The 12,399-nt window shown below is 42.6% G+C and overlaps 1 protein-coding gene across 1 annotated transcript; it reads left to right on the top strand.

The window, feature by feature from the left end:
• Positions 1 to 5,102: 5,102 nt before the first annotated feature.
• On the top strand, positions 5,103 to 11,051 carry LOC118388434 (interferon-induced GTP-binding protein Mx3). Its single transcript, XM_035777514.2, has 12 exons — positions 5,103 to 5,467; positions 6,264 to 6,401; positions 6,607 to 6,761; positions 6,869 to 7,007; positions 7,104 to 7,302; positions 7,489 to 7,567; positions 7,668 to 7,790; positions 8,006 to 8,147; positions 8,326 to 8,484; positions 8,684 to 8,760; positions 8,913 to 9,158; positions 9,504 to 11,051. Exons 1-12 carry the CDS (start codon positions 5,278 to 5,280, stop codon positions 9,726 to 9,728), a joined length of 1,872 nt encoding a protein of 623 aa, XP_035633407.2. The 5' UTR covers positions 5,103 to 5,277; the 3' UTR covers positions 9,729 to 11,051.
• The last annotated feature ends 1,348 nt before the right edge of the window (positions 11,052 to 12,399 follow it).

Raw genomic sequence — 12,399 nt, 5'->3', positions numbered from 1 at the left:
AGGATCTGCATCGGGAAAGTTATATTCCTGGTCGTACTGATGGTGAGTTGACGTTGCCCTTATGTTCAGTAGTTCTTCCCGACTGTATGTAAGGAAACCTAAGATTACCTGGGGTAGCAATGTAAGAAATAACACAAATAGCGCATAGTTTCCTAGGAACGCGAAGCGAGGTGGCCATCTCTGTTGGCGCGGGAAGTTAGTTCATACAAATGCTGTTCGTCCGTGCTCATCTATGTTCTAGCTGTTCCTAGCTCTTTGAGTAAACAAATAACTTACGTTCTGTTCACTCTGACGTGCGGTCCTGAATGATTAGCTAGCTAAACTAGCTAGTTTTCGAGCATGCTTTTTGCGGCACAGTTGATAGCGCGCTGGACTTCGGACTAGAAGGTCGAGGCCTGCTCCCTGCTGTTTCATTACAATATTGTATATCAAGCTAGCTACCATTTCTCTCTTCTTGCCAATGTGAAATTATAACATATATTAATGGGAGGGAAAATAGACAGTGTCGCAACAAAATGCCATTTTGCTGTGGCGCATTTTCTGTGGCTGCTTCGGCTGTTCCATTCGGCCCCAGATGAAAACGTATGATCCAGTTGGAACGTTATTGGATATATATGATAATAACATCCTGAAGATTGATTCTCTACTTAGTTTGACCAGTTTATTCGACCTGGAATATATCTTTTGGAAGTTTTCTTACGAGTTATCTTGGACCAGCAGTCAGTTTTTGGGCACGTGAGCTGAAAGTGATCGCAAATGCAGCTACTTGGACACTAGTATTGGCCATTATGGAACAAAACAACGATTTATTGTGGAACTAGGACTCCTTGCACTACATTCTGATGAAAGATCCTCAAAGGTAAGGGAATATTTATGTTGTAATTTCGTATTTCTGTTGACTCCAACATGGCGGTTACGTCTGAGCGCCGTCTCAGATTATTGCAATGTTAGGCTTTTTCCATAACGTTTACAAAACATCTGACACAGCGGTTGCATTAAGAACCAGTGTATCTTTAGTTATATGTAGAACATGTATCTTTAGTCAAAGTTTATGATGAGTATTTCTGTTATCTGGCGTAGCTTTCTATAATTCCTCCGGATATTTTGGAGGAATTTCTGAACATGGCGTCAATGTAAACCGAGATTTGTGGATATAAAAAGGCATATTATCGAGAAAAAAAAACATAAATGTACTGTGTAACATGTCATATGACTGTCATCTAATGAAGATTTTCAAGAGGTTAGTGATTCATTTTATTTCTAATCCTGCTTTTGTGATTTTATCTTTGCCTGGAAAAAATGGCTGCGTTTTTTCTTTGGTTTGGTGGTGGTCTAACATAAATATGTTGTGTTTTCGCTGTAAAACATTTAAAAAATCTGACATGATGTTTATCTTTCATTTGAGGTATTGGACTTGTTAATGTGTGAAAGTTAAATATTTCTAAAGAATATTTTTGAATTCCCTGTGCCACCTTTTCAGCTGAACAGGGGGGTGGAGTTGCCTGAGGGGAACTCCTTGCCCCAACAGGTTTTAAGTCAAAGTTCACAGCAAGTGCTCCATTACACTTTCTACTGAATGAGGACATATAGTGGAAGGCGTATGAAGTGCTTCCAGATCCATATCTTGTTGGGAAAGGAGGGGGCGATGACGTCAAAGTTGCTCCAACTTTCAGAATTTCACTCCTTGTTTGGAAGATTGCCTGCCCTATGAGTACTGTTATACTCACAGACATAATTCAAACAGTTTTAGAAACTTCAGAGTGTTTTCTATCCAATAGTAATAATAATGTGCATATATTAGTAATCTAGGACAGAGTTTGATGCAGTTCACTATGGGCACGCAATTCATCCAAAGTGAAAATAATGCCCCCTATCCTCAACAAGTTTTAAGAGAAGAGTAACAGGTTAGCTATTAATAACCTCACTCAATTATATTTTACCAATAATCTTCAGTATTGGTTAGCAAAATGACAACTGTTAACTAGTCCTCAGCTCGTTTCTTGCATGTTCGGAGCCCAGCTAATTTAACGTTAATAACTGTTAGCTAATTTACCGTTACTGTCCCTCAGCATGTTACCGGAAAATAGCTAGCCAAACAGTTAACGACCACTACAAAACGTTTAAGTAATAATTTATATAACATATATAACATTAAACTATATATTTTTAACTTACTTTTCTATCTTGGTGGCATTATAAAAGGCTCAACAGCGAATAGTTACTTAACGTTAGATACATCAAAACATATGTTGAAGTCCTTCTTCTCCAAATCTCCAGTCCAACGTCTGCATCTCATAAATCTAATTTGAATATGATGACGATGTTTTTATTGACGTCACTAAGCCAACTGACTGACATCTGATAGACTAATAACGTGACTTTGAAGAACCCATCTCGACACACGATCCCACCGACTCGGCTCACTTGCCTCCATAGGAAACGATAGACCACATCCAATCTTAGAACATCTTTGCCGCAAGTTTAAGACCATGCTTAGCTATTGTTCTCTCTCTTAGGTTTTGTCTTATGAAGAGATGGTCACTGTTATTTTATACTGTGATCCTTGATTTATTTGGCGTGGGCTACGGCCAAACAGTAGGCTGTTTATAAACCGGGAATTCGTAAACTCAAACCTCTGTCTGGACATTTGTTCATTTATGATCCAGCCATGTCATTACAATAATGATACCACTGGAGTTTTTTTGGACAACAATGTTGCGTTTCCCCCTTTTCATGGTCAGAAGGAATCCAGCTTTTGTCAAATTAACGTCATATTTTACATTTCGTAGCAGGTTAGGAGAATTGTGTTAAAGTTAGGAAAAGAGTTAGGGTTAGCTAAAACGCAATTATTATTATTATTATTTTACTTATGACAATTTGACAAAAGCTGGATCCCTTTTAGCCAAGCCCTTTTTCATAGACCTAGATTACATGGTTGTATTCAATACAAGTTTGTTTTTGGATCTGTTGTCAGTAGAGAAGGCCTAGGCTACCATTATTCTGTCATATAAAGTGTAGTAGAATTGCATGAAATGTTTATCAAGGGACATATTTTTCACGCTCAAAGGAAACGTCTCTGATATACAGTTGAAGTTCGAAGTTTACATACACCTTAGCCAAATAGATTTAAACTCAGTTTCACAATTCCTGACATTTAATCATAGTAAAAATTCCCTGTCTTAGGTCAGTTAGGATCACCACTTTATTTAAAGAATGTGAAATGTCAGAATAAAAGTAGAGAGAATTATTTATTTCAGCTTTTATTTCTCTCATCACATTCCCAGTGAGTCAGAAGTTTACATACACTCAATTAGTATTTGGTAGCATTACCTTTAAATTGTTTAACTTGGGTCAAACGTTTCGGGTAGCCCACAATAACTTGGGTGAATTTTGGCCCATTCCTCCTGACAGAGCTGGTATAACTGAGTCAGGTTTGTAGGTCTCCTTGCTCGCACATGCTTTTTCAGTTCTGCCCTCAAAGGGCTTTGTGATGGCTACTCCAATACCGTGACTTTGTTGTCCTTAAGCCATTTTGCGCCAACTTTGGAAGTATGCTTGGGGTCATTGTCCATTTGGAAGACCCATTTGCGACCAAGCTTTAACTTCCTGACTGATGTCTTGAGATGTTGCTTCAATACATCCACATAATTTTCCCGCCTCATGATGTCATCTATTTTGTGAAGTGCACCAGTCCCTCCTGTAGCAAAGCACCCCCACAACATGATGCTGCCAACCCCATGCTTCACAGTTGGGATGGTGTTCTTAGGCTTGCAAGCCTCCCCCTTTACCTTCCAAACATAACGATGGTCATTATGGCCAAACAGTTCTATTTTTGTTTCATCAAGCCAGAGGACATTTCTCCAAAAAGTACAATCTTGTCCCCCATGTGCAGTTGCAAACCGTAGTCTGGCTTTTTTATGGCGGTTTTGGAGCAGTTGCTTCTTCCTTGCTGAGCAGCCTTTCAGGTTATGTTGATATAGGACTCGTTTTACTGTGGATATAGATACTTTTGTATCTGTTTCCTCCAGCATCTTCACAAGGACTTTGCTGTTGTTCTGGGATTGATTTTCACTTTTCGCACCAAAGTTCAAGTTCATCTCTAGGAGAAAAAATGTGTCTCTTTCCTGAGCAGTATTACGGCCATGGTGTTTATACTGTCGTACTATTGTTTGTACAGATGAACGTGGTACCTTCAGGCGTTTGGAAATTGCTCCGAAGGATGAACCAGACTTGTGGAGGTCTACAATTTTTTTTTTTTAGGTCTTGGCTTATTTATTTTGATTTTACAATGATGTCAAGCAAAGAGGCCCTGAGTTTGAAGGTAGGCGATACAGTGAATTATAAGTTAAATAATCTGTCTGTAAACAATTGTTGGAAAAATGTATTGTGTCATGCACAAAGTAGACGTCCTAACCGATTTGCCAAAACTATATTTTGTTAACAAGAAATTTGTGGACTGGTTGAAAAACAAGACTCCAACATAAGTTTATGTAAACCTCCGACTTCAACTGTAGCTTATAAACCTATCCCACTACACGTTTATTAATAGCCTAAATTACCACTATCCAATCTAATAATCACATTAGGAATGGTAGGCTTGCATTAGCCTGAAAAGGTGATGATAGAGGCATGCAATCCTTTATTATAAAGTTGAATTTCTATGGTGAAAAATAGCTTAAATCCAATGAAGGGGTGATTATTTTTGTTGATTTCAAGTTGAATTCACGTTAGTTGACAACGCAACCAAAAGTAAATCAAAACTAGACGTTGAAATTCCGTCTGTGCCCAGTGGGAATGGCCTCACAGTTTAGGTTGACCTATTTGGATTTAGTTGGAGTGTTAAACCAATTGTTTAAAAAAATCTATTGTCAAAATTAAAAAGATGTGAAAATTAAAAACCGTTTTGAGCTGTCAAATGCATTGCGCTCTTTATCAGTCCACAAGAAACCTAAAATAGTCTATAACTTGTCTAGTGAGACAGGGCCATCTAGTGGTGTAGCCTAGAAATGACGCCATGTCTCACATGTCGTTTGGTTCAGTTGGGTGCAGCTTCCAGCTTCCGCACTAACTTTCGATGAAGAAATGAAAGTGGGAACAACCGCTTAAGATTCGATTCCCAGGGATGACACTGAACACACGGAACCGGTTGTTTCACCCATTATAAAACGTATCGAGACGTAAAATCTCCTGTATCGGAGAAAAGGGACACGCAGTGGTCATCAGAGAGCAGAACACTTAGCTTTTTATTTAAGTGTTATCACTAAATAATAATACACCATGAATAAGACTCTAAACCAACATTATGAGGAGAAGGTGCGGCCCTGTATCGACCTTATCGACTCTCTACGCTCCCTTGGTGTGGAGAAGGACCTTGCGCTGCCAGCCATCGCCGTGATAGGGGACCAGAGTTCGGGAAAGAGCTCGGTGCTGGAGGCGTTGTCTGGGGTGGCTTTGCCAAGGGGGAGTGGTGAGTGATAGTTTGATAAATTGAGGTAACAAGTATTTATCATCTATCAATGTCTCAGGGAGGTTTAACAAGTGAATCTGTATTGATTTGGTTATCATTTGATCTCTTAATTTAACATGTTAAAGAGGAAGTTCACCCATTTTATATGCGGCTTTATTTGAACTTTTTCTGTGATTGATTCCCCAATGTTTTATTGTATTATATATATTTATTTTTTTATTACAGAGAATTATACTTCCCATTTTGCTGAGTCATCACTTGCCATTGACTGTATTGCAATATGCAAATATGTGTAACGCATATTAGAAAACACTAAAACACTCCACACCAACTATTACATCAAAATCCCATTCTGAGTTTGAATGATGTCTCTGCACTCATAAAAATACAAAATAAATCAACTGTGCCATGAATCCATGTTTGAATGATGCTCTTTACAACAGCAACACAAATATGGATTTATGGGACAGTGGAACATTATACAGTATATATATTTTCTGTGCCGAGACATCATTCAGAATTGGTTTGGAGCGTTTTCTAACATGCTTTCGATACATTTTCATAATGCATTATGATCAATGATTGATGACTGAGCAAAATGTGACTACCAATTTTCTTTAAAACAAGATGTCAAATGTTTTGGGGGATCAACTACAAGCACAGAAAGATGGAATATTTCACAATTTAATTTGATTGTACTGGGAAAATGTTGTATATGGACTGTTTTTTTTCTGCGTTTCTTACAGTTTAATTTAATCTCTTTCATGCTTTCTAATTCCTCTGTCAACTCTGACAGGTATTGTAACACGATGCCCTCTCGAGCTGAAGATGAAGAGGAAGAAAGAAGGAGAAGAATGGCATGGAAAAATCAGCTACCAAGACCATGAGGAGGAGATTGAGGACCCCTCTGATCTGGAGAAGAAAATTCGTGAAGGTGTGGTCATTGGTCTGCTGATCATGGCAAAGATGAAAGTCTCTAAAGTCTAAACTATGTTCTCCAATCCATAAGAGAGCACACCAATAAGTACTAAATACCTAAATACCAAAAAAAAAGATAACTTGATCCACTTTACTATTGTGCTGTTGGAACCCTGGTTGTTTCTAGCAACGGTGTTCTGTATTCTTATTCCTCCCTTCAGCCCAGGATGAAATGGCAGGTGTGGGGGTGGGTATCAGTGATGACCTCATCAGCCTAGAGATTGGCTCCCCTGACGTCCCAGACCTCACACTCATCGACCTGCCAGGCATCGCCCGGGTAGCTGTCAAAGGTCAACCTGAGAACATTGGTGAACAGGTACATACCTCCACCCCACCCACAATGTTAGTGGGAATACACTGCATTTTTAACCCAGAAACCAAGTCCCCCCACGACATGTTATGTATAATATATGACATTTTCAGATTAAGAGACTGATACGGAAATTCATCATGAAGCAAGAAACAATCAACTTGGTGGTTGTTCCATGCAACGTTGACATTGCAACCACAGAGGCTTTGCAGATGGCACAAGAGGTGGACCCTCAAGGTGGAAGGACATTAGGTAATCCCCCTTTTATTATTTACTCAACTATTATGGACCATGTTGACTTATGTTGACTTTAATGAGTTAGACTTGTGTGCGTTTCCCATTGAACAGGCATCCTGACCAAGCCTGACCTGGTAGACAAAGGCACAGAGGAGACGGTGGTGGACATAGTTCATAATCAGGTTATCCACCTGACTAAGGGCTACATGATAGTCAAGTGCAGGGGACAGAAAGAGATCATGGAGCGAGTCTCACTGACCGAGGCCACAGAGAGGGAGAAGGCTTTCTTCAAAGAGCACGCTCATCTCAGGTTGGTCCTCTGGGTTGAAGTGTGCCTTAGATTTTAAAAGCTGTCTTGGAAAGCATGAAGCAAATTTGATCCAGTGCCCATTTTAAACACTCAAAGTGTGTTAGTTTTTAATTGAATTGTGTACCTGTGTGGTAACCAAACTTCAAGGTATGTTGTGAACACCTGTTTTTTCTAACCTTTCTGCAGCACACTTTATGATGAGGGCCATGCCACCATCCCTAAACTGGCAGAGAAATTAACTCTTGAACTGGTGCATCATATCGAGGTAAATTCTTCTTCCTATTACATGTTACTGCACAAAATCCTATACATTTGTTACTGAGTGACTGTTGCTATAAGCCATGACTCTGCGTTGTGCCCTTTAGAAATCCCTGCCTCGTCTAGAAGAGCAGATTGAGGCAAAGCTGGCAGAGACACATGCCGAGCTGGAAAGATATGGTACCGGACCCCCTGAGGACTCGGCAGAAAGGATGTACTTCCTGATCGATGTGAGCTCCCCAGCCTGCAACAGATGATTTAGTTACCCTCTCCTTCACTCAGCTCTGGCCTTGACCCAAACTCACAACAGCCATGTTTGTCTTTGTTAGCTAAACTTATCAATTCAGGAAAGCATTTGAAAGTTGATGAAATCTTATCCATAGCTGTTTCTCTTTACACATCTACCCCTCCCAAGTATCTAATAACTTCTCTTTCTGTGTCTCAGAAAGTGACTGCATTCACCCAGGATGCCATCAACCTGAGCACCGGGGAGGAGCTGAAAAGCGGAGTTCGTCTCAATGTCTTTTCCACACTCAGACAAGAGTTTGGGAAATGGAAGCTACACCTGGATTGCTCTGGAGAAAACTGTGAGTGTACTATTATCACACACCCATCGAAAACAATGGCTCATTTCAGCGTGCTAGATAACAACTAATAGCTATGTGAATTGAGATTGATGTACAACATTTTTATTTGACATGGAAGGCTCACACACTTGCTTATTTAGTGTAATGCAACATAATGACATCCTTTTGTATATTGCAGTTAACCAGAGGATCGAGGGAGAAGTGGCTGATTATGAGAAGACGTACCGTGGAAGGGAGCTCCCAGGGTTCATCAACTACAAGACCTTCGAGGTGATGGTGAAAGACCAGATCAAACAACTGGAGGAACCAGCAGTCAAGAAACTGAAGGAGATTTCAGGTATAGTATATGTTTGAGAAGGTTCTTCTTTTTTCCCACTTTTTTTACATATACTAAAACCAAGTATATTATTTAATATGGGAGCCTATTTGCCAAACTATAAAGCCAAGATGTTTTATGTATATTTTCCATCCAAGAATGTAATCTATCTGTGAGTCCTGTGTCAGAGTGATGTTATGGTGTTTCTTCCCTTCTCTAGATGCCGTTAGGAAGGTGTTCTTACTGCTGGCTCAGAGCAGCTTCACTGGATTTCCTAACCTCCTGAAATCAGCAAAGGTTTATCTCACACCATGCAATATTAATGTCACCATTTATCCCTGATATTCCCACAGTTGGTCATCAACCTGTATGTGAATGAGATGGCTGACATGCACCAACTACATTTATCTTCTTTTGAATGACTGAGTTGTGTTTTGTTTCAACTGCAGACAAAGATTGAGGCCATTAAGCAGGTGAATGAGTCTACAGCTGAGTCCATGTTGAGGACTCAGTTCAAGATGGAGATGATAGTGTACACACAGGACAGCACCTACAGCCACAGTCTGAGTGAGAGGAAGAGGGAGGAGGAAGACGACCAACCCGTACCAACCCATAAGATAAGGAGTACGATCTTTAGCACAGACAACCATGCCACCCTACAGGAGATGATGCTGCACCTCAAGTCCTATTACAGGGTAAGCACTGTGTAAATCACTATCTTAGATGCTGGCCTAAACAAGAACCCTAAACAAGAACCTACCTGTATTTCCCCCAGCTCTTCAGACTAGGGATAAGAGGGCACTAACTCAGAGATTGAATGGAACTGCTGATTCTTAAACTCATTTCTTCACCAATTCCCTGAAAGCTAGATTATAATATTGCATGTAAATGTGCTATAACATTATACAATTCAGAGTGTGTGTGAACCAACCATTGTGAGGGGACTAAAACGTGAATGGGACAAAAGTGATGGTAGATCACTATATCTATCTATTTTATTAATAGGTGTTTTGTCTTGTCTGTCTCTTTATCTTTGCCAGATATCCAGTCAGCGTCTGGCTGATCAGATTCCCATGGTGATCCGCTACCTTGTCCTGCAGGAGTCTGCTTCCCAGCTGCAGAGGGAGATGCTTCAGATGCTGCAGGAGAAGGACAACATCGAGCAGCTGCTGAAGGAGGACTTTGACATCGGCAGCAAGAGGGCTGCACTGCAGAACAAGCTCAAACGCCTGATGAAGGCACGCAGCTACCTAGTGGAGTTCTAGTATGGACAGCTGCTTGTTAACATTTAGGATGGTCTTGAATTTTTTTTAAAATTGAATGTATTTTTTGGGAGGATAACAGACATATTCAACTAAATGTACAATGTGGACCCAGAGGATATCACTTGAAAGTATTAATTAAAATGCTTGTTTCCAAAGTGGTCCTCAATGGTAAAAACAATAACACATATAAATGATTAAAAGGCAAGACAAAAGTACAAACCATAAATACATTCATTTATATTGACATCCTAAAAAGTGACCCTATTCACTGCCCTTTTCCCTTACCTTTTTGTCCATTCCATGGGGGTCTTCCCTTACCTTTTTGTCCATTCCATGGGGGTCTTCCCTTACCTTTTTGTCCATTCCATGGGGGTCTTCCCTTACCTTTTTGTCCATTCCATGGGGGTCTTCCCTTACCTTAAATCAACTATATTCATTTCACATTCAAACAAACTATTAATTGGACATCATACTGATCCTTCAAATAAATACACCTGACCAGCAGTAGGGGGCACAAGGGGCAGTGGAGTGGTTTCTCTTACTCAGACAACCTTCTCCAAATGAAAACCTTTGCCTGCTTTTTAAACCTATTTTTAACTTTTTCTTTGCTTGATCTCGAAGGGGAGGCTACTCCATAGACAAATGCCTTTATAAAAAAATGTGCTCCTTGCAGTACTGTTTACTCTTGGGATTTTACAAGACATAACACCAGCTCTGGTATTGTAACTGTGCTGGTTATAGATGATATCAATGTGGTTTTTCATATAACCTGGGGCATGATCATTTAAGATGTCAAACATATGATCCATTTTAAGTTGGTCCACTCTGGACTCCAAAGGCAACAAGCCCACCTCCCTATGTGGATCCTAGGGAGGACATTCAGCATATACCTGATAGCATTATTTTGCATGACCCGCATTCTCTTTTTCAGCTTTTTTGATAGCCCAATATACCAAGCAGAGCAGGCATAATCATAATGACACTGAATCAAGGTTGAAACAAGCAGTTCTAAACTTTGATGTTAAAATATCTAGTGTTACTGACCATAGAGAGCCTATTTATTACCTATTTTGGTTAGGTCGGGGTGTGACTAGGGTGGGTAATCTAGGTTGTTTATATCTATGTTGGCCGGATATGGTTCCCAACCAGAGGCAGCTGTTTATCGTTGTCTCTGATTGGGGATCATATTTAGGCAGCCATTTCCCCACTGGTTTTTGTGGGATTTTGTTTATGTGTAGTTGCCTGTGAGCACTCCATAGCTTCATGTGTTGTTTGCTCTTTATTGTTTTTATGTGTTTCACGAATTAAAAGATGTGGAACCCATATCACGCTGCGCTTTGGTCCTCATGTTCTTATGACGATCGTGACAGAAGATCCCACCACAACAGGACCAAGCAGCCTTCCAAGGAGGAGAAGGGATCCTGGACTTGGGAGGAGATCTTGGATGGGAAGGGATCCTGGACTTGGGAGGAAATCCTGGCAGGACAGGATAGCCTTCCTTGGCGGCAGATGGAAGGAGAGAAGGGAGGACAGCTACGACACCGGGGTTCACGGCCACAAAGAAAGCACAAAAAACAGCCCAAAATAGTTTTTTGGGGGGGGCAAGGGGTGGTTGGCGAGTCAGCTCTCCGTACTCGTCCTGAGGAGCGTGCTATCAGTCTGGTAAAATCTGTGCCGGCTCCACGCACCAGGTTTCCAGTACGCCTCCCCAGCACTGTACGTCCTGTGCCAGCTCTCCGCACTCGCCTTGAGGTGTGTGTCACCAGTCCGGGACCACCTATGGCCGGCTCCACGCACTAGGCCTCGAGTGTGCCTCCCCAGTCCGGTACGTCCTGTGCCTGCTCCTCGCACTCGCCCTGAAGTGCGTGTCACCAGTCCGGTGCCACCTGTGCCGGCTCCACGCACCAGGCCTCCAGTGCGCTTTCTCAGTCCGGTACGTCCTGTGCCAGCTCCCCGCACTCGCCGTGCGTAGTGTGTCATCTGTCCGGGACAATTTGTGCAGGCTCTACGCACCAGACCTCCAGTACGCCTCCACAGCCCAGTATGTCCTGTGCCAGCTCCACGCACCAGGCCTCCAGCGGCGGTCTGCAGCCCAGAGCCTCCAGCGGCAGTCTGCAGCCCAGAGCCTCCAGCGGCGGTCTGCAGCCCAGAGCCTCCAGCGACGGTCTGCAGCCCAGAGCCTCCAGCGACGGTCTGCAGCCCAGAGCCTCCAGCGGCGGTCTGCAGCCCAGAGCCTCCAGCGGCGGTCTGCAGCCCAGAGCCTCCAGCGACGGTCTGCAGCCCAGAGCCTCCAGCGACGGTCTGCAGTCCAGAGCCTCCAGCGACGGTCTGCAGTCCAGAGCCTCCAGCGACGTCTGCAGTCCAGAGCCTCCAGCGACGGTCTGCAGTCCAGAGCCTCCAGCGACGGTCTGCAGTCCAGAGCCTCCAGCGACGGTCTGCAGTCCAGCGACGGTCTGCAGTCCAGCGCCGGTGCCCAGTCCAGGCACGGTGTCCAGTCCAGCACCGGTGTCCAGTCCAGCTCCAGGGCAGGAACCTTCCTCTGCGCCAGTGCCCAGTCCAGGCACGGTGGCCAGTCCCGCTCCAGGGCAGCAGCCTCCCTTTGCGCCGGTGCCCAGTCCGGGCACGGCGTCCAGTCCAGCTCCAAGGCTGGAGCCTTCCTCTGCACCAAGGG

The sequence above is a fragment of the Oncorhynchus keta genome, chromosome 10, assembly GCF_023373465.1.
Source record: "Oncorhynchus keta strain PuntledgeMale-10-30-2019 chromosome 10, Oket_V2, whole genome shotgun sequence".
In the NCBI taxonomy this organism is placed as follows: domain Eukaryota; kingdom Metazoa; phylum Chordata; class Actinopteri; order Salmoniformes; family Salmonidae; genus Oncorhynchus; species Oncorhynchus keta.
Note: the sequence above shows the minus strand (reverse complement) of the source record. Positions and strands in the feature narration are given on the sequence as shown.

Coding starts and splice junctions, on each gene's coding strand:
- LOC118388434 (XM_035777514.2), top strand. CDS start 5,278: ATGAATAAGACTCTAAACCAACATTATGAGGAGAAGGTGCGGCCCTGT. Junction 5,468..6,263: donor GGCTTTGCCAAGGGGGAGTG/GTGAGTGATAGT, acceptor CAACTCTGACAG/GTATTGTAACACGATGCCCT. Junction 8,485..8,683: donor GAAACTGAAGGAGATTTCAG/GTATAGTATATG, acceptor TCCCTTCTCTAG/ATGCCGTTAGGAAGGTGTTC.